This window comes from Eptatretus burgeri, chromosome 7 (genome assembly GCF_056783735.1).
Source record: "Eptatretus burgeri isolate ZD-2024b chromosome 7, Ebu_testis_v1, whole genome shotgun sequence".
Classification (NCBI taxonomy): Eukaryota; Metazoa; Chordata; class Myxini; order Myxiniformes; family Myxinidae; genus Eptatretus; species Eptatretus burgeri.
Genome location: NC_140967.1, coordinates 75,720,316 through 75,745,829, shown reverse-complemented (window position 1 = coordinate 75,745,829; position 25,514 = coordinate 75,720,316). Strand labels below are relative to the sequence as shown.

The following is a 25,514-nucleotide window of genomic DNA, read 5'->3' as shown; positions in this document are numbered from 1 at the left end:
GACGGGTTGGCTCTGCTCGTGTAGAATATAGAATAAGGATACAGTGATGAGAAATACCTGAAGCATGACCTTGCTGACTGCATTTTTCTTAGTCCTTTCTGTTGTCGAGGTCTCAAATGTGGTAGTTAACTCTGCTGCCTTTTTACCTTTATTTCACACTGCAACTGGAAATAATTTGAGCCACCTTTCCTTGGAAACTTCATTCGTTGTTGGAATATCTCGTTATGCACACCTTTGCTTTGATGGATGCTACGATTTACTGAAATTAACCTCATCTTGTGATGATGGTGAAGTTTGTACGAATTACTCGTCCATTCTGATGTGGTCGGGTTTGCAGGATGTGCCTGAATCCACTGTTCCAGGGCAGGCATAGAACAGCCAAATAGCTCTGAAAATCGCTGCTATTTTTGATTAACGAATTTGAGTTTGGAGAAGTCTTTGGTATGACTCGGCCAGGATTTGAACCACCAACCTCCCAGACTCCAGAGTGGACGCTTACCATCATGCCACTGAGTCTGGTTACACCACTATTATATAATAGTTTATAAAATGATAGTTTTTCTTCTCTTATTGCCAATGAAGCTATTGCAATCCAAACTGTTCTCCACATTTTTCTTTATGGAGCTTTCAATGCACACACTTTGAAAATGCATCGTTCTACCAGTCGCTTGTTTACCTTCAGAGAATATTTATATCTAACGTGCTCAATTTAGTTTGGAAAAATGCAACAGAAAAACCACCAACATCAATGTGAGGGTCAGATTACAATAACTTTTTCGACTTGGTCCTATAAAGAGCTAAATTTAAACTTTCACAACCAGAAAGATTTATATAACTTTTGTTGATAAGAACGGTTGTATCAGTCAATTGTTAAGTAGTCAATAAAGTGCTGTCCTGATATCCACCTCTCCAACCATGATAAGTTACCTGGGTGGCACGAAATAACTGACAATTTGACCCATCATCAGCCCAAAACTTGCAGCCAGCTATGATGACGATCATAATCATGTGACATTCGGCTGGGGATGGCTTTGGATATGCCCCCAAACATCAAGTTATCACAATCTAAGCTGTTGGCTTAGAATAATGTGATAAGTTGATAATAGCATGTAATTGCAAAACCACCGTTTATTACAGATCACATCCAATGAAATTATTTCCTCTGTTGTAATTGATACATCTGCACAAGGTATTTGTTTTTTAGAGCGCAACAAAATTAGTTCCATCGTGCAAATTGCGCCGATACATTCAGTTGTGCACTACCAATGATTATCACGAGAGGAGGGGCAAGCTTTACAGCCTAGAGGTAGGCACGCTAGCTTCTGAGCTATTTAATCTTGGTTTGAATCCCTACCCAGCTATCAACTGTCATCCTTGCGTTTCACAGGCAGGGCGATTCATCAATGTGTGTGCTGTCCTTCGGATGGATGTTAAATTTGGTGTTCCTTCTGCTAACATTAGTTGGTCGAAGTTAAAGACCTCACGGTGTCCTTTGTGATGAGTGTGCGAGCCATCACCTCCATCTACCTTGGGCAAATGCCAAATTTCTCCTCTAATCTACAGGAGGCACTGCATCAGCAGCACAACCCCCACCTCCCCAATCTCTTGGACAGATGGTGATGTCTCTGGTGTGGGAGATTACATTGTTAATCAAAACTTCCAATTATGGATGGTGTTTGTCTCATTGACAAGATGATTAGATCCATTATTCTAAATCTGGCTGTCCATTGTAATTTCTTTCCTTGAAGCTATCATTGTACCTTGGACAAAGCAAGAATAGTGACAGAGCTGACAACATAGTTACAATTCCATGACAACTCTTGCAAATGAAGTAGCTTGCTTTATCTAATTTGTTTTTTTTCTAATTCGGTTTTCTCTTAAGTAAAACACTGACATCCCTCCATTTCAAATCGTTTGGATATAAAGGAGTGTGAGCCTCAAGTTTTGGGATGTACGTTCAGTAGATTACGACCAGTTGCACTTTAAAATCATGATAATCATTGGCTTTGAAATTTGAATGCCGATGAAGTTTACTCACCATGACAAAGTTGATTTGTTACAAAATGAAGATGCATTTCTTGTTTGGTGTTGCACTTTGGAAAAGGTATCTGTCAACATTTGAATGTTTGCCTGAACAAGTTGGGACACCTGCAAGCTATGGGATGGAACAAGCACACTTTTGGGTGTTTATACCATGTCGTGAACTGGATTAACTGAAGTGGATTTTACAACAAACTGTTACTCATGAGATAAAAATTATTATTCTACACTCCAGTAAGATTGTCGCTTGAATGTTGAGATTCCCACTACTCATTCACCAATCAATATATTTTTCCAAAGTATGATGTTAAACAAGTACTGCATAAAATATCTTGATTACATGTGTTTGGCTCCTTATTTGACATGAGAGAGTCGAACATGAAATGGAGAAAGTGGTGTCCAGTTTAAACGCAATGAATGTTTCATCATTTTTCCAAGTAGTCCAAGGATGAATAATTTCATTTTTTACATCAACTTTGGGAATTTTTCCTTTTGATTTAACGGGCCTTCCTTGAGGTTTAAATTCTAACTCTGTAAACCGAGCAAAGTATGGACTCAAATATAATGGGGCTGAGTCCTGTGAATTAGGAACTTCAAAATCTGCAGTAAAACAATTTGTGGTTTTTTTTCATTTGGGAAAAAATAAGTAAGAAAAGAAAAAATAAATAAAATGTCATCGCCCCTGTTGTTTGAGTAATTTTGCTGATTGGAGTGAAAGGGCTCGCCCATATTTATGTACAATTACAATGGCCGCCAGCCCACCGGTCGGCCATCTTTGATCGGATCGCAAAACAAAGTGACAACTGAATGCCGCTCGGATGTGTCCGGAGACAACCGAACGGCGCTCGGACGTGTCCGGAGACAACCGAACGGCGCTCGGGCGTGTCCGGAGACAACCGAACGCCGGTCGGGCGTGTCCGGAGACAACCGAACGCCGGTCGGGCGTGTCCGGAGACAACCGAACGCCGGTCGGGCGTGTCCGGAGACAACCGAACGCCGGTCGGGCGTGTCCGGAGACAACCGAACGCCGGTCGGGCGTGTCCGGAGACAACCGAACGCCGGTCGGGCGTGTCCGGAGACAACCGAACGCCGGTCGGGCGTGTCCGGAGACAACCGAACGCCGGTCGGGCGTGTCCGGAGACAACCGAACGCCGGTCGGGCGTGTCCGGAGACAACCGAACGCCGGTCGGGCGTGTCCGGAGACAACCGAACGCCGGTCGGGCGTGTCCGGAGACAACCGAACGCCGGTCGGGCGTGTCCGGAGACAACCGAACGCCGGTCGGGCGTGTCCGGAGACAACCGAACGCCGGTCGGGCGTGTCCGGAGACAACCGAACGCCGGTCGGGCGTGTCCGGAGACAACCGAACGCCGGTCGGGCGTGTCCGGAGACAACCGAACGCCGGTCGGGCGTGTCCGGAGACAACCGAACGCCGGTCGGACGAGTCCGGAGACAACCGAACGCCGGTCGGACGCGTCCGGAGACAACCGAACGCCGGTCGGACGCGTCCGGAGACAACCGAACGCCGGTCGGACGCGTCCGGAGACAACCGAACGCCGGTCGGACGCGTCCGGAGACAACCGAACGCCGGTCGGACGCGTCCGGAGACAACCGAACGCCGGTCGGGCGCGTCCGGAGACAACCGAACGCCGGTCGGGCGGGTCCGGAGACAACCGAACGCCGGTCGGGCGTGTCCGGAGACAACCGAACGCCGGTCGGGCGTGTCCGGAGACAACCGAACGCCGGTCGGACGCGTCCGGAGACAACCGAACGCCGGTCGGACGCGTCCGGAGACAACCGAACGCCGGTCGGACGCGTCCGGAGACAACCGAACGCCGGTCGGACGCGTCCGGAGACAACCGAACGCCGGTCGGACGCGTCCGGAGACAACCGAACGCCGGTCGGACGCGTCCGGAGACAACCGAACGCCGGTCGGACGCGCCCGGAGACAACCGAACGCCGCCCGGAGATAAACACCGTCCAGACACAGAGAGAGACACGGGGGTGGGGGGGGGTGCACAGATACCCTCCGTAGATACTCCCCTACATAACATTTCTAAAGCACACCCGGCTCATAAAATTACCAATTGCTTTGGAAACAGTCACGAGGACAAAGAAATCCATGAGGCTCGTATGCTACTGAGGTTAAAACTGTAATCCTCCACCACCCATCATTATAAGAAGATATGGGATGAAACTTTGCCACCATGGCGAACATAACCAAGCATGCAGGCAGGCATGCACACATTCACAGAAAGTCATTTTACAGATCCAAATGTACCTCTACCTTTTATAGCAACTGCCGACTGTGCATCCCGTTCGGGACACAAACCGCACTGCTCTCATTTGTAGGGCGCTCGGCAAGTGGCTTAAGCACTCAAGCAAGTAATCCAATTTGATGATCGATGAGGATCGTCTGGCTTGGCAAGTGATAGCAAGCTGATTGGTAATGGCACATACCTGCAAAAAACTAAACATCGCCAATTTCTTAACATTTTCAGATTCCACTCCATATTTTGAGTTTAGTTCAGGTGATCTGATCCTCCAAACTCAAATTATATTTCTATCATATCCTTGAATTAGTCTGTGAGAGTACATCGTGGAAAATCGCATCATATGCATGAAATCGCTCCAAGCTCCTAATTTGAAAACTGTAGCCCTTACAAAAGCAATGTATGCAGCGATTTGTAGGTGTGTAGATGAGGAATTCAATGATGTGAGTGAGGAAAGTGAGAAGAAAAACATTTTGAGCACTTTATTGTTAATAAAGTCGTGGCCTGTGCCAACTCAAGGCATTGTGAACAGGCTGAACAAAATGACGAATTAAGATCCCAGCGAGGTTACCGAGGATACCCCTTCACACCCTATTGAGTGAGAGTGAGGTGTCCGAGGATGTGTAAAAGGGGTGTTTTAATTTACGCAAACACCCAATTTTCACTCATGTACTACGTTGGAGTTCCCTTGGTATGCATGCAAAGTTTCAGGCCTCTGGGTTTCATGGTTTTGGAGTTATGGAGTGCACACACACACACACACACACACACACACACACACACACACACACACACACACACACACACACACACACACACACACACACACACACACACACACACACACACACACACACACACACACACACACACACTTGCCGGGTATCGATGGCGAGCACGACCACTAGATGGAGCAGCAGAGTCTGCTCCACCGACACACCGGAATTTAGGTCCTGCCTTTTGGATAAGTCCGAAAGGCACGGGTCCCTTACTGGACCATGAATCGCCAATAATTTGATCGTGTGGGGTAGGGTCAATTGCCAAACTTCAATATACCTAATTACCCACGCGGACAAAGCTACCGAGGAATTCACACCCTCGAGCAGAACGAGCCGTTACCGAGCCCGAACCGTGTGCAACCCGAGCGGTGATTACCAAGGCCCGTCGGACCAAATTAACAATTTACGGCCTCGCTATTTCTCAACACACACCGTGCTAAGCCAATGAAAGAAACACAGAAACGAGCTGGAACATTTAACAAAAGGGATATTTATTTATAATGGGGCAGGGGAGCATGCAAGAAGGCAGAGTTAACCGAATAAAAGGAATACAATTTACACACACGGCACTTAAACGTTTCTACTTAAAATACGGGCCCACACCACACACCCTCCAAAAATAAATGGTGGTCGCGGCCTTTATTGATACCCCCAGCTCGGAGGGAAGGTGAGCTGGAGGTAAGAATCTGGTTTGGACTTTCCCGCTTCGTGCGGTTCTCGACGATCTGGCCCGGCGGGACTTGCACCCGCAACACGATGCCGTTCCAAGCACCAGGTACCGAGGGTAGCGTCGGGCGCTGGCACGCTCCACCGGCAAAACAGGCGACGAGGCAGGCAAAGCAAGTCAGCTCGGCAGGCAGGCAAGCGATTCTCCTCTGGCTCGCAGGCAGGCGATTCACGGCGGGAAGACTCTCTCACACATGGCGGGAAGATCGCCCCCACACACTTATCCCTTTTTCTTGACAGGTGGAAGGGATCCGTCTCGTGTCATTCCCGTCCTCATTGGACAGGCGTGTCGGGCGATCTCCCGGACGTCCAAGATTGGTCGGGGGTGGGGGGGGTGCTCATGTCTCCACCCCTCGACCAGAAAGTCGAGCAGCAATATGTTGCGTTGGCTCCCCATTGGCCGAGAGGTGGCAGATGTGATCGCACCCCTTCGATTGGCTGAGAGGGGTGCCATTCCCGTATTTGGAGTGAAATCCAAGACTCCAACGTCCAAAGAAACCCCGCCTGGCACATTGGACTCCGCCCACGGCTGTGCTTGACACGCATGCGCATGGGAAAGTCCGATGGTGAAGAAGCGAAGATGGGCGTTGTTGTTGAAGTTGAAAATGTAAAAATCCTTACGATAAAATAACTCACAGTGCACGTACAATTAATCACCCATTAAACATAGGACGGGACCCCAACGAGAAACACATAATTACCAATATAGCTGATCTGTAGGACCTGGCTGTTGTGTGCAGTAAGCTTCCAAATTTGCAACAATATAAATATAATAAATATGCCATGATATTTTTGCTGTTAAGAAATATGATAATTTTGGAATTTCGCAATACTCTATCTAGATATAATAGCCAAATGTTTTCTGTCGGATCCCGGAAGGAGACGTCAGACTCTCAGCACACAGTGCGTGAGTATATGTCTGCCCACTTTCTTCACAACTTCAACAACCAAGATGCAGAAAAATGGATTTTTCTCTGTTTTGTAAAGATTGACAGAAGAAGCTTTTGATGTAATTTGCTGAACCAACAGATGGATTATATTGATGGATGAAGTGAGATAAGGCATAGTAGAAATCGACTCCTGATACTTGAAACCGTTACAGGCAGGTAATCAGTTCTGTGGAATTTAGGGTTCCATTCCCAGTTCCGCGATGGAGGGAATGGATTCTTTCACCCATGCCTAGTTATAAGCATCTGATATTCTCTCTCTCTTTCTCTCTGTCTCTGTCCCTCCCTCTCTCTGTCTGTCTGTCTCTGTCTGCCTCTCTCTCTCTCTCACTCTCTCTCGTGCTCTCTCTGTCTCTCTCTCTTTCTGTCTGTCTGTCTGTCTCTCTCATGTGACCTTTAATTGAGATCAAACGTAACAGTGGGTTGACCTTTAACATGGGCGGAGGCATATCTATTTATGCATTCATCTCAAATTCTGTTTTCTCGTGTTTTTGTACTTTTGGAAAGATCACTTTGCCTTTTGTTTGCGATATTTGAATACAAACTGATCACCAAATTATATGTACCATTGATTAAAGTGAATTATCCTGAGTGAATCAATAAATTATCACATAGGTCTCACATGTGACATGCCAATGAGTGAATGCTAAATAGTTTGTCTTTTTTAAGATGTGACACAACAAATATTACTTACTTTCACTTCATTATCGGTAAATTAATTTGTACCTATTAGTATGCAGTTCTTACTTTACCCAATTTGATCACCAATGTTTTATTGTACAAAATGTGAAAAAAACTGCACTGCTTCTTGTGGCATGGTAATAGACCTTTTATTTGTTATTTATGTTTCCAATATCCCAGCTGATTTGATATGGTGCCACTTTTCTTCTCTAGTAACAAAAGTTACCAATGAAAAGCATTTGTTTTAACTTTGCACACTGGCATCAGAAATGTTAATCAATGTTTTGAGATGCTTTGGCAAAAGCAATGATGGTATTCCACAATATATTATCAGAAAACATGAAGGATTATGGATTGTAATTGAATTTGAAGCATTTTTAGATGCAGAATATGAACTATAGGGTACCATCTTATTCATTGCAAAGATAACTTGGCAAATATGTAATTGACAAAATAATGATAAAAAGACATGTTGATGCTGGGTTTTTTTTTCTCCTTTGAAAAAAAAAAAAAAAACTTGATTTAATTTTTTTTTGATGGAAATTAAAAAAATATATATATTTTTTTCATTAATAATGATGAAAAATTGCAGCACCGTTTTTTTAATGCCGGCAGGGGTTTTGAAATATCATAGTAGGAACTTTTTTTTTGCTTTTAAATAATTTGTTCATAGCTTTGATGTTTTTTTTTCCATTTCGTCAATGTTTATAGCTTCAATGTTTTATTATTTTTATTATAACTTTTATATTTTGGGTTTCAACAGGCTTGAGATTATAAAAAATGCTTTTAGCAATTTGATTATCTAAAGACATCGAACATGAAGGTGAATATTGATGAACATCAGTTGTCTTCATCCTGTCTTTGTTTCTACAGCCATAGGAATGATACAGCACGTGATTCATCAACTTCAAGGTTAGAGAAAAAAAAAAATCCTTAAAGCATTTTCTAGCCATTTTCATTTTGTGTTTGTTGATGTCTTTTGCCATTTAATTTGCATTTTCTTATTGCTACAGTGTATTAAGTATTGCACAATAACCATGGTGTTCAAGCTTAATTAACCTCCGCCATCAAAGATGGATGGAGGTTACTGTTTTCACCCCTTTCTGTTTGTTTGTTTGTTTGTTTGTTTGTGAACAGTATTACGGAAAAACTCCTCGACGGATGCCAAAACTTAGTGGGGGGGTTAGGTCTGGTCCAAGGATCATGCCATTAGATTTTGGACTTGGTCCAAAATCCAATATGGTCGCTGTGGCGGGCAATTTGAAAAAATATTTGAATTTTTTTTTTTGCATTTCTCCATGTTTTAAGTGATTTCCAACAAATAACATGCCAAAATTATAATTGCGGCTGATTTTGGAACTTCAGGTGGATATACCCACGTAAAATCAATTTCTGTCTCAAGGAATCTAGTTATCACAAATTAATTGAGTATGTAAAAGTTAAAAGTAAAAGGGAAAGTTGCAAACTATAACTCTGTGAGCACTGTTGACGTCAAATTGAATGAATAGGATATCAGGTTCACTTGAGTGACCTAGCAGTATTGGCGGCGGAGGTTTTGCACTCTACCGAGTGCTCCCCCTCTAGTTATATCCATGCTTTTGGAAAAAAAAATAAAAAAAACTGGGGGATATTGTAATTGGCTCCATCTGTCTGTCTGTCATGCTATATATGCCTAAACAGTGTTGTAGAAATTCACCAAACTTGGTAGTAATGATCACCACATGACTCGAAGGGGCAAGAGCAGTTATTGTTGGCCAACCTCCTCGTACTGGGTCAAAAGGTCAAATACCGAAAAATGCAATTACGGACACATTTTTGAACGAGAAGGGCACTCAGTCGAGCACGCACCTCCGCTCAGATCCGGATTTGGATCTTCACCAAAATCAAATCAATTTATCCAAGTCACACACCCAACCTGTCCACCAAGTTTTGTCCGAATCCATCCACACCTTTTTGAGATGCCATGTCTATATATGTGTATATATATATATATATATATATATATATATATATATATATATATAATATACAGTAGACGAGGCGTAAGTCGTCACCATCGGGACCGAGAAAAAAGTGACGACTTACGCGTATGCGAACATTCATGATGACTGTGGGGTGAAGGATGAAGTCGCGCGTGGCCTGGACACAAATGTGTGAGAGCCGGCAATTGTACCAAAAGGAAAACACAATCCTCGGGGCATAGGTGGGGGTGAGTTGGTGAGTTGGAACGTGATCAAGCAAAGATGGAATTCATGAATCAGTTTATCAAAAGTAAAGATAATGAACAACTCTGTAAGACAACTCATATACCATCGGTGATGGTATGGTGACAAATTACATGACACACAGTCATCGTGGTGATGATTACCACTCAATGCCTATGTGTAAGTGAGTGCGGTAATGTACAAAACAAGCCAATATAAAACCATGATCGGACTTCAACACTAAGCTCAATCGATCCTTTACTTCTTCGTGAAGTAATCCGTAATGTTTGACTGCCTCAAACTCTTGGGCATTTGGTGCATGAGAAAGGATTCAAACCGGTCATTGTATTCCATGATGTTGGCTGGGCAATCCTCCACCGAAAGACAGTATCAGCCGAATATTTGGCCGAATCGGCCGAAACCGAATATTTGGCTGAGCCGACATTTGCCGAAACCAGATGATGAGCGCGTCATCGACATCTTCAAAGGACACACATTTCACGCATTTCACACTTCCCACCGGCCTCACGATCTTCTCCACTTGTCCAAATATCTTGCCCTTATTCTTCAAGATATCCTTCAATGTCTGCCGTTTGATGTCCAACTTCTCAGCTATGTCTGTTTTCTTCATCAGTGGATTTGCCTCGCAAAACTGGATAATGTCGTATTTTTCTTGGTACGTTTTAGTTGTAAGCTTACGCTTTGTCGCCATTGTCCTGCCTGCAGTGTGATCAACGTGTGTATGCAGTTATAAATAGCCTATCACTGGCGGTGTACACCAATGAGCGAGCATCACGATTCCATGAAATCGGGCTTCTCACGAGGCAGCAGTTCCGTGTGACGAGTTAGGAGTGGTAATTTACTTGAGTTTCCATTACGTGGGAACGGACAACATCTGACGACTTAGACGAAGTGACGACTTAGAGATGACGATTTACAGAGGGATGACCCTTTATTCAAAGGGATTTAACATGAGATAAATTCGGGACTTTTTGACGCTGCCGACTTAGGCGAAGTGACGAGTTACACGCTGCCGACTTACACCTAGTCTACTGTATGTATGTATGTATGTATATATATATATATATATATATATATATATATATATATATATATATATATATATATATATTTTGGCCCCATCTCAATGAAGAATCATTCTAAAAAATTCTAGTCGTCAGGTCTTCACCAAAATCTAATCAGTTCGTCCTTGTCATGCACCCAACCTGTCCACAAAATTTCATCAAAATCTGTCCACAACTTTTTGAGATATCCTGCACACAAACGGACAGGGATAAAAACATTACCTCCGTGCACCTTCAGTGGACGGAGGTAATGAAACTTTGTATATGCAATGAACATTGGGGGACGCATGAAATGTCAACTCTTTGGGACTTGACCCCCGGTTCATGCCCCGGGGGGGGGGGTGGAGACTTAAGGTCACACTCAAAAGTTGATCAAAACCAGAAAGAAATTTAACTCGAAATTTGATATTGGATCATTCCTGGTGCAACGCTTTGCTGTATTTCAACTTTGCGTAAGGTTGGAAGCATGGGAATTTGGGATGGCACACCATTGACTTTGCTCTCATCTATCTTACCGTTGACTGAACTCTCCCTGCACATTATTACTTTATCTCCATGGTTTGATACCACGCAATGCAGTGGAGCATCACTAGCAGTATTAAAGCTTTATTCAGACAAAGCTGTATTTGTTTCCAATAATTGAGCAAAGTACTTGGGAGACTGTGAATTTATTTTCAAAAATCCTTTTTGCAATGTAAAAAATATTCACTGAAACAAAAGCTTTTGTTGAACATTATATAAAGTAAAGGGACATTAAAAAAACTTATTTTTACAGCTGTGGTTGATATCTAGTTGGAAACCTGGTTTGGATGTACACAGCAATCAAATATGTGCAAACTTACCTTGGCCGAATGGCAAAGAGCAGTCATTGGTATTTTACGACACACGCACGCACATCCATGTGATGTCAAGGATGCTTAAAAGCGAAACATGATGCCACGACGTGTATCGACAGTATGGTGGAGAGTTGGTCATACGGAGCTTTAACATACAAATTTGAATCCCAAAGGCACGGAGAAAGATCTGAAAATTACAGCAAAAGTAGTAGCAGTGAGAATGAGAAAGGAAGAACCTGTAGAACATGTAAAATAATGGGACTGTAGATTTGTTGACTCAAAAGGATGGTGACCTGAAAGCCTGTTGTGATGTGCATGCCATTACTATGTCATCATATTGATTCTGAAAGAATACCTGTGCTATATCTTTGTGAATATATAAAGGCTGTTAAATTTTTCTGATCATTAATAAGCATTGGTTAATGACCAGCTTTATTGCTTTTTAGCTTACTCATCGGCTTTCATGTCACATCTTGCCTATTTTCAAAGCCGCTCCTCCTCTTTGCGAACGTTATGCAAATGACGACTTTTGCCTCTTGACAGAGCTCATACCCCTTATTTTCTGATGGGACTTTCGTTCAGATATTTGTCACATCCCAAAAATCGTGATTAAAGACCAAGTTTTTAACAAGAACTATCGATTAAAAATCACACACTTTGGGCTATTTTTTTTTAAAAAGTCAAGGTTTGGCTTTGGCACATGTGATGTTATGCACATTTGTACCTGCAGTGTAAAATACTAATGGCTTTTGACTGCCATTAGCACTAGCACTGGCAACTGTGAGCTTGTTTTTATGGGTCGAGATTTTAACCCAGGCTCAGACAACTCCAAGGCGAACTCGCATACCCCCCTGGCTTAGGCTGTCCCACGAGCCTATGAAATGTGAAAGTCAATTTTAAAGGGTTGTGTCAATCTTAAGGTGGATGAATTTCATTGTAAAAATGTGATTATTAATGTATGAATTAGTAGATTGTGTTTTTGTGGTGGAAATAAAGTAGAAGTAACTCCATAGATCAAGACAGGCATGGTGTGCTCAGTGACCTAAATTTGACCTCCACAAACATGATTTACAAGGTGATGAAATTTTTGACTACCCCCCTCATAATTTAAATTTGTGAGGTGAATGGTTATTACTACCCAATAACCCTTGATTGCACGCATTTCCGAGTTGGTACACTACCACCACGGCTTAATAGTAATTTATGAAATACCCGAATCAGTATTCATTTGAAATTTTATTTTTTTTATTTGGGGGAAATACAAGTACGCTGTTGTATATTTATGATTCACTTCTTTGTGAAGCTTTTTGCAAATTCCTGCATTAGAAATTTGTACTCGTGCACATAATAGATGAAAAATGTCCCCCCCTCCCCCACACCACAGTCACAGCTGCTATGAAGGGAAGGTTTTCTGTGCCTAAAAAGATTAATGGTCCCATGGGTTTAAAGAGGGGGTGGGGGGGGGGCGGGATGGCCACATTTCTCGTATAGCTCCTGGTGGATAAAATATATAAATGTGTATCGTATAGCTCCAACTGGCGGATAGAATATGCCAATTCTCTGGGGGAATTAGCCCGTCTGTAAGTACAATTCTTTGTGAGTCAAACAAAATAGACTGGTTTTATTCTGTTGGTTGAAAGAGAATTGCATCCATATTTAATTTTGTGCTTGAAAATGGGGGTAAAGTTTCTCTTCATTTGAGCAAAATACATGTTGTTTTTGTACATTTGAAACTGACTATTCTCTTTCTCACTCTTCAGGCAAATTATGAAAATGTTGGTGTGGAACCTTGTTCTTTAATTATTTTTATTTTTTTTAAAGATCTTACTGATACAACGAATGACTTGCCTGTCTCCTTGCAGGAGAAGAGACCGTTCTCCAATCAGAGATTCAAGGCATTCCCGGGATGTGCGCTCCCCTCGTGGCAGTAGGTCACCAACACGCGATGGACGAAGCACATCTCTGAACCGGCATGGGAGGGATGCGAGGGATGGTCGACCTCCGAGCACTGAGGAATCTGGTAAAGATGTGAAAGAGGGGCGTGAAATGAGGCCACCAGCAGAAAACAGGGGGACTAGAGATGGATGGACACCACGAGATGCGCCTTCATCACAAAGTGCTAATACAGGCAGACAAAGAAGGTCACCACCAGAGAACCGGCCTTTGATTGAAGGACCGGCACGACCTCGACTTGGAAGACCAACACGGTTTGATAAAGGACCAGCAGACTTTAGACCACCACAGAGAGATATAGGTCCTCGATCCACAGATTTTGGGTCACCACAGCCAACGCAACCTGAAGAGGATAGGCAGTTTCGGGGCCTGCGTCCTATGGGAGAAGATGGACGACCACCAAGAGATGCGAGATCACTGATGGATGTCAGACCAGGCCAGGATTTAAGAGGTCCTGATTTTTTACGGCCACCTTTTCCAGAAGGAAGGCCACCATTGAATTTGAGACCACCTGGAGCTCTCAGGCCTCCACTAAGGGCAGTTGGACCTGGAAATGAAGGGAGGCCTTTGCTTGATGGAATGAGGCCTCCGTTAGCAAGGACACAAGCTGATGGAAGACAGGCTTGGAATGCAAACAGAAATGAGCCTCATTTTGGGTAATTTATTCATTTTTCCTCTTCTTCCCCCTCTATTTTTTTCTATCAAAGTTACCCGTAACACCTGGTCCCTCCTCCCACACTTTCCCCTCCCTCCTCCCATCCTACCCGCTCCCTCCAGACTCCCACCTCACCTCTTCCCCTCCTTCCCTCCCTCATACCCACCAACTGGCTGCTCCCGCCCGACTCCCACCCCTTCTCCACGACAGGTGGTGGCTCATGTGTTTATAAGTTATGAATTGTGAGAAAATGTTTAAAACCCTGAGTGAGGTGTATTGTGATAAAAATCGCACCTGTGTCTGATGGAAGCGGTACGGTTTGGCATTCCCTTCTCGAGCGTGATGCTCGGCAGCTAAAGCTCTCCCTTGTGTCAATTGAGTGTCTGCACTGCTTAAATTTTTTTGTACGGACGGACGGACAAATGGACATTCCCAATATTGAAGCGGCTACACCACTTAAAAATATGATTCTATAAAGTCTCGTTGCGATTAACCTTGGGAGCTCAGTAGAGTGCTCGCCAAGTGACTTAAGTACTCCAGAAAGGACTCCAACAAAATGATTGATAAGGAACGGCTGGCTTGCAGTTGATTAGGGATGTATACAGTGATGATCAGGCATTCGATGATGAGCGTTTTATCGTAATTATTCCGTTTCACTCAATGAAGTTACACTTTCGGCACATTCCTTAATCTTTTCTTCACTCAATGTCATTCTCTGAATCGTCAACAACGTTAAGTTAATGCTCTGGCAATTTGTAAATATGGAGGAGGGGGTCACAGCCTTGCTTGCTCAAAGAAAATACGTAATAACACTTGGTGAGAATCGGTAATTTCTTAAATTTTTACACATTTCACTCCAGATTTTGACAGTTATTTTGTTCACCTGCTCCAATCCTCAAATCTGAATACTGATCTCGATGATATATTTTAATTAGTCCATGAGAGGTCATCGTGGAAAATTGCCAAGGTTTTTTTGAGTAGGATGAAACAAAATGGCGGATTAAGGACCCCTGTGAGGTGAACGCGGGCTGACCAAGGCTAAGCCTGATTTTGGTTTGAATTTAATAAGGCTGTTAATGCTTTTCAAAAGGGGTATTTAACTTTATCTAAATACCCAGTTTTCATTGATGCACTCCCTTGGAGTTCCCTTAGTATGCATGCAAAGTTTTGGGCTGCTAGATTTCATCGTTTTGGAGTTATGGATAACACACATCCACATTTATTATTGTTATAGATTGCCTCCACCATCTGTGATGGATGGAGGTTATGTTTTCACCCCTGCCTCTTTGTTTGTGTAGGAGATCTCAAAAAGTTGTAGACTGATTCAGATGAAATTTGGTGGGCAGGTTGTGTGTGTGTGTGACAAGGACGAATTGATTAGATTTTGGTGAAGATCGGATAGGGATCCGGATACTGGAATTAATTTTTTTTTTTAATATATGATTCTTCACCCGTGAGAGATGGGGCCAAAAACAATACATAGCATGATATCGTAGATTCGGATGAAATGTGGACAAGTTGGGTGTATGATGAGGTAGAACTGATTTGATTTTGGTTAATATCCGTATCCGATAATTTTTAAGTGATTCTTCACCATTGAGAGGAGGAGATTGGGACCATACTCTGTGCAGAGCGTTGGTGCTTCCTAAGCAGTCTCCTTGGCTATTGGGTACAATCCTGGATGGGTCGCCACTCAAACACAGTATACCAGCATGCTGGGACTCATTTTGCCGACCTCGGAAGGATGACAGGCCGAGTTAATCCCACCTGGTATTAATTCAATAGCTGAACGGGATTTGAACTCAGGACCCTCAGATCCAAAGCCTGCCACCCTAACCATTAAGCCAACACCAGGTATACCATTGAGAGATGGGGCGAAAAACGAAATATAGCATATTTCAAAAGGTTGTGGATGAGTTGGTTAGGTGACAAGAACCAGCCGATTAGATTTTGGTTCAGATCCGTATCCATATCCAGCCTATCAGAGGGATACAACAAGTAAATTGTTCAGCCTGGCGGAGGTATGCACTCTACCGAGTGCCCGTTCTAGTTATTAGTGTTATTATTTTGCATTGATTCTTGCTTTTGTAATCAGAATATTATGCTTTTGGAATGTTATCTGTGAAATTTGAATAGCATAGACTTGGAAAAAAATAATCGAAATCAAAAGTGCTTTAAACGCAAACAAGTTTTTCTCAAAAATACATCAAGGTGCAGTCTGTTATTTTAACCAAGAGACAAACTTCGTGAAAATATTATGTTCTTATTTTTGGAAAACCAATCCTCCATAACTTTTGGCATCAAAAGATAATGGCAGCCTAATCTTGAGCCATTATATTGTTACGGGCTTGCCGGCCGGGTCACGACTTGCCTCTCTCGACCCGCTTCCCGACCTTTGACCCTGAGGCCGACGAGTTGCAGATAACTTCGCGACACGACAGGTTGCGAAGCAACCACAGACGCCATATGAGATGGTCAGTTCTGGGAGGGTCCAAATCACGCGTTACCTCCCTGGTGAATTAATCCTCCCTCCCCCTGATGGGGAACTGTGCTTTTGACGCACCACCCTTATCTATCAATTATGTACAGCTGAGCGGGACCGTAAGTGGGACGTCGGCTCGTCTATAGCCATAGCGAAACAGTGGGGCACAACCTCCTGTCTACTAATGACATACTATGTCTGACCAATGGAGAAAATAGACACTGAGCAGGTTTGGAAATAACAAGTCTCTATTGGAAAGGCACATATTTACAGACGATTGCAGTGTCACACAATAAACATTTTTAGCTCTTCGCACTCAAAAACTCCTTATACATTTGACATTATCACTACACATGACATAGTTGCCTCAAACATCTGGGAGATCAGATAAGAAAGGGGACGTAAAGAGGAAGAAGAAGTCGAGGCATGTTGGCGACCCCTTTTTCACCCGCACTTTGGTTGTCTCATGTGGGTCCCATTGTGAAGGGAGAAGGGAGGAAGAAGAGGAAGAGGACAATGTGGTGAAACATGTCGGGAGAGTGTGTATGCAGCGTTTGCCCGAGAGAAACTGCGAGGTGTGAATCAGTAACCTCACCCTGACTGGTCAAGGGGCAATAGTTGAAGCTCTTTGTGCATCCCAAGTGAATGAATTGGAAGTCGCGATCGTAGATACAAATAGGGTGAGGCAGTATGTTGTTTGGCACGTCCAGGGAACTACGTGGCTCGTCCACTCCCCGCTGCGTGGCTCTCAGAGTCTTGTGACAGAGGCTCGTTCTCCCAGGTGCAGCTTGATTTGTGACTTCCCCAAACACGTACCTACCTCGAGTCCTCCAATTTCCGGGTTTATATCGGTCTTTGGTTGAGTAATTGCCTCAGGAGCCAAGGTCACCCCAGCGCTCTATGACCCTCACATGCAGCTTTCCCTTTGGAGTGCTCTCGGGTTCTCCCTTGAACCTGAAGCCCAGTTCCATATGTTGTGCTTTGTTCGGCCATACTTAGTGCTTTGGGGCTCTGCCATGTACTTTTTCTCTGTTCCGAGTTGATTGCGCTGTGCTTGAACGGCTTTGATTTGCAATGTAATGTAATGAATGTGTTTTGTAAAGCATGCCGCATATTGCTTGTGTGTATGAATGTGCTGGGAAGGAGGCATTAAGAGGAATGGGGAGAAAGATTAGAAGGGATAGAAGAAATGAGGGAATTTAGAAATGGCAGAATTACAATGGGGATTCAAACTATATATACATACACATACACATACACCAAATTTCCCTGTCTACTGATACGAGAGGATGAGTAACCTAACTAAACAGAATTACTATGGAAATATCTAAACTCCAGGTTTCCTCAATGTGTTGAGTGTAACTTCACAAGATCTTTTCAAAACCACAACAATATTCTATTGTCAGGAAGGATACAGTAGCACCACTTCAGAGTGGGTCTTCCACACTGGTAATGTGAGAACTTCAACTCAGCCTGCAATTGGACATTGAGTTCACAACTGAGTGAAACGGTTCTTATATCACGACCTTGCACATATCTGCTTTCATTACTGATTTATCTGGAGTGAACTCTTGTGTGGGAAAAGACATACAGGACCTACAGGTATAGTAATGTTGACTAACGTTTTACATTTATTTCTGGAAGAGCGAAGAATGCATCATCAGGTTCTCTGAAGTGGTCTGTGTGATATATTTGTATTGTTTATTTGTTTCAGGGGTCCAATGGCATTTGATGATGCTGGAGGAATGTTTGGAGGAAAAGACGGTCGGATGGGAAATTCGTTTGTGATGACTGAAGGTATTTTGTGGCATATGGACTTGAACTTTGTTTATTGCTTATTTATTTTTTTCATCTGCAATCCAAGCTATCTGATTTTATAAACACTGTTTTTATTTTTATTTTTTTGTGATCGGACAGAAGAGGAACAACGTAAGAAGGATGACCTGTACTATCAGTGCTTTGAGGAGATTCAGCGAGAATATGAGGCTGCACGTCCTGCAGACTGTGTTGTGACTGTTGTAGACAGAAGGCAGAAGTAAGATTTTCTATTCATTCACTTTGTTTTGTTTTGTTTTTCTTTTTAAAGTTCGTTTTATGCTTTTTAATGATTATTTTATTGTTTTACTTTTGTGTTGATAGGGATTACGCAGAGAATTTGGGCAGGCAAATCAGAGACCTTGGACTTACTGTGGATCTGATTATTCTGAATGGCCAACATTTGTTGCCCAAAGCGATGGATGATGTTGCAAAGGGAAATTCCCCATTTGCTGTAGTTGTGTTACCTCCTCATGAACTGCACCAGTCATGTACTGTGCACATTTTGTATGGAAAGCCGCAAGGTGAGGAAGGTACACATTTTGGTATTATCATTATGAATGTACTTATGGCAACTTGATTTGAAATTTTCTGTATTCTCTTTAAATGTTCTTGATATTTTGCTTTGCGTTTTTGTTTTTAACTCTGTTTTCCTCCTCAACAGAACATCACAATATGTCTGTCCGTGTGGCATTAGAATTGCTTGACAGAGAATCTCAACACTACATGACAATGCTCCGAGAAAAGCACAGAGATGAGACATCTCGCAAAGCCAGAGAAAAGGTTGACTACCTGCTCGGCAAAAATGAACCACGATTTCCAAGTGATGGTCCACATCATGAACGACCAGGATTTCATGGTGAGAACCCAGGTTTTCAGGCTGAAGGGTTAGGTTATCCTCCAGATGCACCTCCTCGTGAACCCCAAACTTTCCATGCCGGCTTGCCCCCAGGTGATCCATTGGGCTTCCATAGAGATAGACATGGCCTCGATCCTCGAGCTAGTGTTCCGCACACTGAGCCACCAGGATTTCATGGTGAAGGGTGGCCGTATCCTGCAGAAACCCCCGGTATTTGCAGTGGCTCAGTACCTCCCCCAGAAAGACTAGGATTCCATCCTGATGGTCCACGCATTAGTGCACCTGTATTCCACCCTGATGGTTCACATTCTGATGTCCCACCCTTCCATTCTGATGTATCCCGTGTTGATATTCCTGCTTTTCGTAGTGATAGGCCAACCTTCCGAAGCGAGGGCCTTCCACCTGACGCTCCTTTCCGTGGTGGTTCCACGCATCGTGAGTCAAGTTTTCATTCGGATGCGCCACCTTTTGGCACTATGGACCATTGCCCAGAACCAGGTTTTAGACCAGAAGGTGTGGGTTTTCAAAGTGATACTCAAGAGTTTCAGATGGGAGGACAGTCAAACCAGGGTCTTGAGCCCAATTTCCATAGGGCTGCTGTCCCATTTTCTGCAGACGTTGCAGGTCCCCAGTCCCATCCGGAGGCTGTAAGATCTGAGATGGCACCATTACTTTTTCTCCTAGCTGAAGGAAAGCCTTTGGTACTTGAGGAAATGGAACGAATATTGAAGCATGTTACTATGAGGAGGGACAAACTTCTGCAAGAAAGAGGTATTGCTTTTCTTTTTGTATTTATTTATTGGTTTACAGTAAATGTTAAAGTGGGTTGATTTTATGCGAGCGCACAGACTCTTACCATTTCAAATGTCCATCAAGTCGTATTCAGTAATTCCAACAGGGTGCTGTTAAAACCATTCTCACCAATTCAAATAGGCCTGGTCGCATCTGGCAATTAAAAGTTGCATCAATTTGCTTATGCTGCTTTACTGTACATTCAAATTGACTATAATCAATTTTCATCTGCATATAACTTGTAATAACGAAGGATATGCAAACATGAAACTTAATACAGTACTTGTATGAAATGAAAAATGATTTCTTTACTTGCAAAAGAATTATGCTGATGTACTCTGGAAATGGAGATCAAGCCATTTGGGAGGAAGATTATGGTTAGGCATCCCCATGGAGAAAGGACATGATGGAGGCCTGAACGACATGACTCCCTGTTCATTGATCCAGATTTACAGTGCCTTCATACAAAGTATTCACACCCCTTGACTTTTTCACATTTTGTTGTCTTACACCCTGAATTTAAAATGGATTAAATTTAAATCTCTGTCACTAATCAACACATAACACCCCATAATGTCAAAGTGGAATTTTTATTTTTTAGATAAATTTACAAATTAATTTAAAATGCAAAGCTGTAATGTCTTCTCAACAAGTATTAAACCCCTTTGCTTTGGCACTCCAAATTGAGCTCAGATGCATCCAATTTCCTCTTATCATCCTTGAGATGTCTCTACTACTTGATTGGAGTCCACCTGTGGACAATTCAATTGATTGGACATGATTTGTAAAGAAACACACCTTTCTACATAAGGTCCCACAGTTGATGGTGCATGTTAGAGCAGAAACTCTGCCATTAATTCTAAGTAGCTGGCCGTAGAACTCCGAGATATAATTGTGAGGAGGCATAGATCTGGGGAAGGGTATAAAACAATTTCTCGAGTGTTGAAACTCCCAAGTGCACTGTGAGCTCCATCATTAGGAAATGGAAAGAAAACAGAACTACCAAGACTCTTCCTAGAGCTGGCCATCTGACCAAACAACAACTGAGCAAGAAAGACCTTGGTCAGGGAGGTGACCAAGAACCCAGTGACCACTCTGACATACCGACAGAGTTCCGTGCCTGAGATGGGAGAACCTGCTGGAAGGACAACAGTACCTGCAACACATCAAATCTAGGTTTTATGGGAGAGTGGCCAGACAGAAGCTGCTCCTGAGAAAAAGGCAAATGACAGCATGCCTGGAGTTTGCAAAAACGCATGTGAAAGACTTTTGTGCTGAGTGCATGAGGCAAAAGAATCTGTGGTCTGATGCGATGGAAATTGAACTCTTTGGCCTGAATGCAAAGCGCTACGTCTGGTGGAAATCGAGTACAGCTCATCACCCATCCAACACCATCCCTAGCGTGAATCATGATGGTTGCAGCATCATGCTATGTCGATGCTTTTACGCTGCAGATACTGGAAGACTTGTAAGGATGGATGGAACAATATACAGGCAAATCCTTGAGGAGAACCTGCTTCAGAGTGCAAAATGCCTCAGACTACTGCGGCGAAGATTTACATTTCAACAGGATGATGACCCCAAGCATACAGCCAAAGCAACACTGGAATGGCTTCAGAATAAGAACACGAAAGTCCTTGAGTGGCCAAACCAAAGCCCAGACTTGAATCCCACTGAGAGTCTGTGGAAAGACTTGAAGATTTCTGTTCACTGACACTCCCCATCCAAGTGACAGAGCTTGAGCAAATCTGCAAGGAAGAATGGGAGAAAATCCCCAACTCCAGATTTGCAAAGCTGATACAGACATGTCCAAGAAGACTCGAAGCTGTAATCGCTGCCAAAGGCACTTCAACAAAGTATCGACTTAGGGGGCTGAATACTTCTGTAAATTAGATATTTCTGAACAGTATTTCATAAAAATTTCGAAAAATATGTTTTCATTTTGTCATTATGGGGTACTTCGTGTGGATCAGTGACAAAAAACTTAAATGTAATCCATTTTAAATTCAAGTGAAAACACAGCAAAATGTGAAAAAGTGTAAGAGGTGTGAATACTTTCTTAAGGCACTGTACATATTTATTTGAACAGATTCCATACTCCAGCTGCAGTTTACAAATGCTTGGATGTGTTGAAACCACAAGCAGATTCTGCAGATAGGAAGCAGGCATGATTCTGTCCACCATGGCTATGCCTGACCTCTTAAATATTATGGAATTATTTACCCATGTACCACATCAGCATTTACTGTTGAGGTCCTGACCAGCAAGGGCTTCTGCCTTGTATCCCTCCTGTTTAGGCCTCCATTATATCTACAACAAGGTTCCTGAATTGTAGCAAGGAGAAATATATTAAAGTTGAAATGCAACTTCTGGCTTGGTTGCTGGCTGAAAGACACAGAACCGCCCACTGCTAAACATTGTCTTCCCTGTTGGTCAGGACCATATGGCTGTTTTGGTATATGGGTTCATAGTTACATAATAGTTAAGAGGTGATATTTGGGTGTAATCACACAAAGGACAGCTTGTAAGATTTAACTTTTTGGAGGAATCCACTCCTCACCGATAATGGTCAGTAAGCCAGAAATGGGTCTTTCGGATTGATTCACTTCCCCAGGGTGGTGGTTGCTAAATTGGCTTGAAAACTTAAACATTAATTCTCACCCGATGTATGGGCTCTGAAACTTGTGTTTGCAATTGGTAAAAGTGAACTGTACAGCTGCCCTCCAGTTAATCTACTGGTTATGTTTGCACAGCACTACGTGGACCATTGCCTGCTGCCAACATGACCCGAGGAACACCAGCTGTGCATCAACAGCAGCAACAAAAACCACTGAATACAGCACCGCAAGACCCCTTTGGTTTTCGTGATCAGTGGGCTAATCCCAGTGCAGTCTCGCATAAAAGAGCTCCACTTTTGAGCCAGCAGGCTCCAACTGCAGCTGTTATCGGCCAACCACAACCTGCACCAGGTGTTATGAGACCAACATTAGGGTCTGGTGGGAGTGGTAATAGTGGTATGCCTGCAAGTGGTAATGGTAATAGCGGAGCTGAAACTACATGGCCAGTGTCGGTGGCAAAACCTTTACCTGACTTTGGAAGACAGGCTCCAGGTGCAACGGTCAGTTATGATAGACCACCGACATCCTCGGCAAAGTATACATTTCAGCAGCAGCATCAGCAGTTGCTTCAGCAGCAACCCCATCAGCAGCCGCATCAGCAGCAGCCGCATCAGCAGCAGCCGCATCAGCAGCAGCCGCATCAGCAGCAGCCGCATCAGCAGCAGCCGCATCAGCAGCAGCCGCATCAGCAGCCGCCGCATCAGCAGCCGCATCAGCAGCAGAAACAACTACCACCACCTCAGCAGCAGCAGCCACCTCCTCAGCAGCAGCCACCGCAGCAGCAGCAGCAGCAGCAGCAGCAGCCACTTCCGCAGCAGCAGCAGCAGCCACCTCCACAACAGCAGCAGCCACCTCCGCAGCAGCCACCGCCTCAGCAGCAGCCATCGCTGCAGCAACAGCAGCAGCCGCAGTTAGCAAAGCAATCGTCATCACAACCTCAGTCAATTGCACAAGCGCAACAATCAGCCCAACAAATTGCACCAAGGTCAGTTCCAACTGCCACTCCATTACCTAAAGTAGACCCTGCAAGCATCAATCTTAACAATCCCAATGTCCTGAAAGCCTTGGACATTCTTATGCACAGCAGCAGTAACCTGTCACAGCTGGTAAAACAAGCCAAAACAGGACCTCAACCATCACCGGCTGTGGCTACTAATAATAATCCATCTGCGACTCAGCCACCACCACAACCGCCTGGGACAGCCAACCTGTTTCCTGTGCAGCAACAGACCCTTCCATCTTCCCAAGAATGGATGGGAAAGGGTTTTGTTGGAGGAATGCCTCAGAGTGGCTTCAGGATGGGGTCAGTTCGTCCTTTAGGTCGGGAGCAGTTCCAGGGCAGGTTTTGAGTTGTGAGCAGAACCATTTCTGATCTGAATGTGATCATGAAAGAAAAGATGTAGAACATGTTTATAATTTTGTAGCTTTAGAATTCGTTACCTTTTGACCTGGAATTTATTTTTTTTTTACCAGGAATTCAGCTCTTCATGAGCCTTAGACCCTGTTTAAAAATTTAAAACTAAAAAAGTATGTATTTGGTTGTTGCTCTTGATATTGTTAAAAATCATTTATTTTTCATTTCACTATTGGATAGTTTGTTTTTTTTGATGTTCGTGTTTACTAATCGATATGTTTTTATTATAATTTTCAGTCGACATTTAAACTATCCCAGCGTTTTTATATTGTTAAGTATGATGTTTAATCTATTAGTGGATTTTGTGAGAGTTGCTTGTGCATGTCCCATATAATAGCAGTACTTTCTTTATCAGTTGCAAAATCCCTAAGTTGTTTTCTTGCATTTGTGATGTAAATTGCATACATTGGACAATAAATTTGTCGATTGCTGGACATTTTCTGCTTGTCAATAAGTTTTTGGAAGTCAATTTCTACAACCATTAGATTTTAAACCATTTGACAGGATAGCTTGGTGATAGTGCAGTCATCATCGGGTTGTCAGATCTTGGTTCATTCCTGACCTGGATATAAACTCATTGAATGTCATCCCTTGTGCATCACTGATGGTGTGTTTTACCGAGTCTTCAGTAGGGAATGTTGAACAGTTTGAAGGTGGGTCCTGACCACCAGCATTTTCTGATTGATGTTATCAAGAGCCGAGGGTGTCATTTCCAAGAGTAGGCCACTGTGTGCCAGCACCCTGGCCAAATTACTAGTTATTGCACTAATCTACAGGGGGGAACTGCATCAGCAGCATTGCACCCACAAAAATGCTGCCACTAGCATCCGAGTTTGCCATCTCATATGGGGATGGGGTGTTTTAAAGGGGACAAATATGTATGATTTTCATATCGGAATCATTTGTTGATTATGCAAGTCTTTTGAAGGGGTTTCGTGATGAAGTGTGCAAGCAGGAGCTTTAACTTGCATCATCATGAAGTGTATGTGCACGAGAGCACTGACAACTCATTCATTGGCATTCGATGATGAACATAGCATGTACTCGTTTTCATTACCCCACGCAAGAGAAGTGAAATGTGGGGTTAAGCAATTGGTTCATGTCCGTCTGTCTTGTCAGTTTATAATCGTCAGTTTATGATCAGGGAACAACATATTTAAATTGAATTATACAGTATTTTGAACACGAATCAAATATGAATAGGAAGAGTAGTTTCTCATTTTATCGTACCTTGGCTCTGAATTTGTCCCGATAACACATGCGCAGAGAGGAAGCGAGATGATACTTTTTATGTCTGCCTGCCTGGCAGTCAAACAAAATAGAGAATCATTCCAACCAGGAAATTTAATGTTTTAAG

The 25,514-nt window shown here is 43.3% G+C and overlaps 1 protein-coding gene across 6 annotated transcripts in view; it reads left to right on the top strand.

Annotated features, from left to right (window-relative positions):
* Positions 1-24,591, top strand: part of LOC147023564 (uncharacterized) — a 59,262-nt gene extending 34,671 nt beyond the window's left edge. For 3 of the 6 annotated variants that reach the window (XM_085889065.1, XM_085889066.1, XM_085889062.1), the window contains 7 exons: positions 8,318-8,356; positions 13,432-14,178; positions 18,374-18,456; positions 18,577-18,694; positions 18,799-19,007; positions 19,139-20,104; positions 22,879-24,591. In XM_085889065.1, the coding sequence (XP_085745191.1) occupies positions 8,318-8,356; positions 13,432-14,178; positions 18,374-18,456; positions 18,577-18,694; positions 18,799-19,007; positions 19,139-20,104; positions 22,879-24,092 (3,376 nt within the window). In that variant the 3' untranslated portion in view covers positions 24,093-24,591. The remainder of the gene's footprint in view (positions 1-8,317; positions 8,357-13,431; positions 14,179-18,373; positions 18,457-18,576; positions 18,695-18,798; positions 19,008-19,138; positions 20,105-22,878) is intronic. The other 3 variants (XM_085889067.1, XM_085889064.1, XM_085889063.1) reach the window with 2 other exon arrangements.
* The last annotated feature ends 923 nt before the right edge of the window (positions 24,592-25,514 follow it).